The following is a 6,160-nucleotide window of genomic DNA, read 5'->3' on the forward strand; positions in this document are numbered from 1 at the left end:
CTAAGAGCCAATAAGGACATGATGATGTATCTGTGATTATAGCCACCATGGTTTATTGCAGTGCAAAAGCAGACACAGAAAGCAAATGGCATTGGAGTTAGGCAGTGGCATTAAAGGTAGGATGTTTGAAACTTTACTCCCACTGTAATATTTTTAAGATCAAAATGCATATTTCTCTCTTTCCTGCTCTGCTTTTAGACCTGTTGGAGGAAAAAGATAGGCACCATATAACAGCTTAGATTGATTGATTGATTTAGCTCCATTATCTCTTATCTCATTGCCAGTGATTTCTTTAGAATTGTTTGCAAATTTGATCATAGGTTTTTCATATTCATTTTGAAGATTATGAAGCTAGTGGTGCTTCATTTTAACCATGTTCTAACCCTGATTCTGGACTCACATGATACTCCTAAGTCAGCCTTTTCCCAATGGGATACAGTCTAAATATGTGAAACTCTTTCAAGAATTCATCTACCGATACAGCATTGCTGAGAATTTTGGCAGTTGAAATTCATACACCTGGGGAACATACAGGTTGGGGAAGGCTGCCCTAAAACTTTAAATGTAATTATAATAACAACAGCAGGTGTTCGGAAAGAACACAATACTTTTTCTTTAATTAAGTTGTATGACTTGTGAGAATGTCTTACTGTATCTCAGTGCATTATAAATATCTAACATAGACTTTGAATTAATATCATGCTATTTATCAAGTTCCTCAGTCTCATTTTGTAACAAGCCAGTTTTTTTATCACTGTTAGAAACTGGAGTGTTATCAGTATTTAGTCATGCCTTCTTTTGGACATACGCCTGGCTATTTTGGAGATTATGAAGGCATTGCATTATGTGGCTAAGGAAATTTAAAGTCAGTAAAGGGTATCCTTGGCAAAGAAGAAGTGTTCTAGTTCTCATTCTGACTGAGGGTATCCTTAGATCTGTATACTACTATACTTCTCTTTTCATCCACTAGTAAAATGAAATTTTCCTCACTTTTTAGGGCAAACTGTAATTAGTATCATATGTATATTGAATGTACTAAATCATAGGTAGACAACTGTGGGCCACATATGGCCTCCTTTTTTGTGGCTTTCCAATATTGTCACTAATTTATAATGGCACATTATATCTTTAAGCATAATGCGTAAACAGATATATTAAAACATCAGTAGACTCATATATATCCCTAAACCTTTGAAACCCCAATACTCTAAAAGCAAGACTAAATAAAAAGCAAAATAAAAATGCCAACCCTAAAATGTCTGTTTCTTCTCTTCTTGTGACATCATTATAATTCAGCCATGTTCTCTGCAACCGCCAATGCTGACATTAAAAATAATGCAACTCAGTTGCAAAAATGGGCTGATACATTACAGTATACTATACCACAACTCTCTCCCACTCCTCTCTCTATACACACACACACACACACACACACACACACATCCATACTAGAGTTTTGGAGAGGGGATGCATGCACACACAGAAACACATTTAGTATATGATTGTCCAACTAAAGCTTACAAAGTCTTTTCTAAGGACAACAAATACTGGAATTTACGTTATCAGGGTTATATAACACAAATTATAAATAACTTAAGAGAGAAGGGATGGAGAAGTCAATTATGGGAAGAGAGGGAAAAGAGGGTGGGAAAACTGAGGAGGAGATTGAAAAAACAAACTAAAATGTTTTTCCTGTGCTTAGAGATTGCAAGACCTGATATGCACTGACCCAGATAAAGAATTTATTATTGCCTAGAACCCCTAGAAAAGCTAGTTTAGTTAGAACCAGCAGCCCATCAGTGTAAAATGTGGAGCAAATCTCAAAATTGAGAAATTAAATAACCATCTCAGTAGACTGGCTCAGTTGAACATCACTAGCATTGCTCTAAGGCAGCATGGCTGGTTCAGGAATTCTGGGTATTGGAGTCCACAAGTCATAAAAGAGCCAAGGTTCCCTACCCCTGCTCTAAGGGAAAGATTCTAGAAGTTTCTTGCTTATTTTTAAATAATATATTTATAGCAGTTTATATTGCTTATAAACCATTTTGAAAGAACTTTTAAGGATTTAATACAGAGGTAGCATCTGTCACATTTTTATGACCATTGGCAGAGCTGGAATGGGGTTGGTGCTTCTGTCTTTCTGCTCCTTGATCTCTCAGTGGCTTTTGACCATGGAATCATTTTAGACTAGTTGCAAGATTGGGGGATTATTTGGAGCGGGGGTAGGTGTCATTCTTTACAGTGGTTCTCTTTCTTTCATGGCCAGTTATAGTTGATGCTGATGGGGTAATGGTAGGGGAATGAGGAAGAGATTGCTCCTCAGTCTTTCCAGTATATGGCGTCACAGGGTTTAACATTTTCCCACTATGTAAAATTTGCATGAAACTGCTTGAGATTCAGTATCATTCACATGATACCCATTGACCTTGAGATATATTGTGCAAGTCTTGTAGGATGAAACTGACTCCAACTTAATCTTATTGAGAGAGTATGGATTTTAAGTCTCCACAGATTTGGGAATTTTCCATTTTTGATTTGGATGAAATTATACTTTTCCATTGAAGACTGGTGCTCAATCTGGGATCTTCTTGGATTCTCAGCTCCTACTTGAAGAGCAGATGGCAGCTGTGGCTAAGATGTCTTGTATACATTAGTGCCCTTTCCATGATCAGGATCCTTTGGCCTTCTTACTTTTGTAATTAATATAGCATATATATTCTGCATATATTTCTTTGGAAATGAGAGGTGGCTATATGTTTAACTTAAATTTGAATCAAACTTCGTTAGTATAGATCTGAAGGCTTTCTGGAGAGGCAATTGTTTTCAGAAAATTGTAGGTAAAGTTGCAGTATCACTTTCTTCTTATCTCTCTACTTATTGCCTAATCTTCCTTGGCATCCCTCCCCCATGCATATGAAAGTGTGGTTGCTACACAAAAAAAAACAACAGAGGAAGGAATACAATTTAAGATATTTAAGACCCTGAGAACACATTTCTCTTCCAGCTTTCTTAATCAGTCTCAGAAAATTCTCAAGAAGCAAAATGTGCACCTATGCATGGTTACTTTTTACATGGTGTCAGTATAATGTGAAGTCCCAATAAAGGAGAATATTTGAAGCTTAGGGTTGAAATGAGGGGTCCTTGATGCTCTCTGAGCTTGGTTGTTTTCTTGCAGATGTTTCATTACCCAAAGTAGATAACATCATAATGTGAAGTATAATGTGTAGCTAGGTTCTATATAAACATAGTACAATTGCAATCTTATTTAATTCCTAATAATCTTCCCTTGAATGAGAAGTCAAAGGATTCTTCCATGCCATATTCCTAAAGGTCTTCTAGACTCAGATTCAAAATGGAGGATCCTTTTGTTTGTCGTCATCTCTGGCAATGTGGTAAATAGTTAGGGTCATATGATGTATGATGGAATCTGATTATGACTCTTCTTTAAACATAACTAATAGTTGTCCTATTCTCCCTTTTTATTGACACAGGTTGTGATTCAAGCACAAGATGGCAAGGACTAGCCATAGCAATTATGTCCTTCAACAACTGAACAACCAAAGAGAATGGGGATTTCTCTGTGATTGCTGTATTGCAATTGATGATATCTACTTCCAGGCACATAAGGCTGTCTTGGCTGCTTGCAGTTCTTATTTTAGGATGTTTTTCATGAGCCAGCAGCAAAGCACAGCACAGTTGAACCTCAGCAACATGAAGATTACAGCTGAGTGCTTTGATCTCATTTTACAGTTTATGTATTTAGGGAAAATCATGACAGCCCCAGCTAATTTTGAGCAATTTAAAGTAGCCATGAACTCCCTACAGCTCTACAATGTGCCAGAATGTCTGGAAGATATACAAGATACAAACTCTACTGGTTTACAGTGCTCTTCTTCTGCTTCCAGCACTCAAAATAGCAAAATGATTTTTGGTGTTCGGATGTATGAAGATACACTGGCTAAAAACAACAGCGAAGCAAGCAAATGGGGTGCAGAGCCACCAAGTTCTACTGTGAGTACTTCCCAGAGCAGAGAGGTTGATGATGAAGCTTTGCAATTAAACAGTTTCTCTGAGCAACCTTTGGAGAGTTGCAAAAGGACCACTGTGTCAAAACTCTTAGGTGCCAAAGACAGAGTGTCCAATTCACGGCGCTTTGGAAGAAGTTTTACCTGTGATGGCTGTGGCTTCAGTTTCAGCTGCGAGAGGCTGTTAGATGAGCATATCATGTCATGCACTAATAGGCATTCGTATCAGAATCCCAGGTATTTTGGGTCTGAGAAGGACAGCAGTGAAAGGGACTCCACTTCTAAACTCCCAGTTTCCCAATTGGAGAAATATCAAGCAGGTGCAAACCAGTCTTCTGAGAGTTCTTCATCCACTACATCAAATAAAACAAATGGAAAAAGTAGGAGTGCCTCATCAGAGCCATTAAATGAAGAGCGAAGTAGAGCCACAGAAAGGAAAAGGATTATCGTCAAAATGGAACCAGATGATAACCCTACAGATGACCTGAAGGAGTTTAATATTGTTAAAGTAACAGATGGCAATGATTCCACTGATAACGAAGAGCTAGATGATGATGAATCTGTTTATAGATACTACATTGAGGAAGATGTCAGTGAAAATAGAAGTGTTAGAAAGGCTCTTTTAAAACCTCACATGCTTATTAATGAGCAGGCTAGGAAATATATTAGAAGTGCCAGAGTCCTTGCAAATAAAGTCAGTGCAAATAAAGTCAAGGAGGTGACAGAAAATGCATCTTGTGAACTGTGTGGTCTGACAATCACAGAAGAAGATTTGTCTTCTCATTACTTATCCAAACACATAGAAAATATATGTGCCTGTGGAAAATGTGGCCAAATATTAGTAAAAGGACGGCAGTTACAGGATCACGCACAGACTTGTGGAGAGCCACAAGACTTAACCACCAATGGTTTGAGGAACATGGAGGAGAAAATTGACTTGGAAGAGAGTCCTGAAGAACAATCTGAAAACCAAGAAATGATGTATGTAGACATGCTAGATGAGTTTGGAGACAGCCATTTTCAGATGAACACACTCCCGAAAAAACAACTGTACAGAGATTCAGCATGTCCTTTCCGATGTCCTAACTGTGGATTACGTTTTGAAACAGAGAATTTGGTAGTTGAACATATGTCCAGTTGTTTGGAACAAGATGTGTTTAAGAATGCAATTATAGAAGAGAATGAAAGGGATCATCGACGGAAGCATTTCTGTAATCTTTGTGGGAAAGGGTTTTATCAGCGTTGTCATTTGCGAGAACATTATACTGTGCATACCAAGGAAAAACAATTTGTTTGTCAGACATGTGGGAAGCAGTTTTTAAGAGAACGTCAGCTGCGCCTTCACAATGACATGCACAAAGGCATGGCCAGGTATGTCTGCTCCATTTGTGACCAAGGGAACTTCCGAAAACATGATCATGTTCGGCATATGATATCCCATCTGTCACCTGGAGAGACAATTTGCCAAGTCTGTTTCCAGATTTTTCCAAATAATGAACAACTTGAACAGCACATGGATGTTCATCTGTACACATGTGGGGTTTGTGGAGCCAAATTTAATCTGAGAAAAGATATGCGATCCCATTATAATGCTAAGCATTTGAAACGAACATGACCACATAATGCTTGTTTGACAAGAATTAGAACAAAAGCAAATGGAACACCAAAGGAAAGCAAACAGTAGTGCATAAAAAATTGATCAGCCGGTTTTTAAATGTCTGTTTTTGTCCTCATTATAGGGTCTTAAACTACAGTACATAGCATAAACAGTATTTAATGTTTCATTATTGCATTTTTATTTTTGTCTCTCTTTTTTCTTTGCCAGAGTATTCAAGCCATTATTTTTAAACCCTCAGTTTTAAAAGCATGCTGTATTACCCTAGTCACTAGCTTCTATTAAACAGCTTCTCCGTTCCATCAGCATAGGATGCCTGCTTTTATATTTCTATGAGTGTTTTACTTTTTTACTTTTTTTCTTGTGAACAAATTAAATTACATAGATATTAAAATATGCAAGGATAGTCTAACATCAAGAAATAATTGCTGGATACTATACAACAGAATTCACCATATTTAGGTATATAGAAATTCATGGACATACTGAGTTGCAGGTTTTTTTTTAAAATAATAATAAC

The 6,160-nt window shown here is 37.2% G+C and overlaps 1 protein-coding gene across 1 annotated transcript; it reads left to right on the top strand.

Moving 5' to 3' along the window:
- Positions 1 to 3,493: 3,493 nt before the first annotated feature.
- On the top strand, positions 3,494 to 5,948 carry ZBTB1 (zinc finger and BTB domain containing 1). Its single transcript, XM_015813327.1, has one exon. The coding sequence runs from the start codon at positions 3,511 to 3,513 to the stop codon at positions 5,638 to 5,640; it is 2,130 nt and encodes a 709-aa protein (XP_015668813.1). The 5' UTR covers positions 3,494 to 3,510; the 3' UTR covers positions 5,641 to 5,948.
- Positions 5,949 to 6,160: the final 212 nt, after the last annotated feature.

The sequence above is a fragment of the Protobothrops mucrosquamatus genome, unplaced genomic scaffold, assembly GCF_001527695.2.
Source record: "Protobothrops mucrosquamatus isolate PMUCROS unplaced genomic scaffold, P.Mucros_1.0 scaffold153, whole genome shotgun sequence".
NCBI classification, from domain to species: domain Eukaryota; kingdom Metazoa; phylum Chordata; class Lepidosauria; order Squamata; family Viperidae; genus Protobothrops; species Protobothrops mucrosquamatus.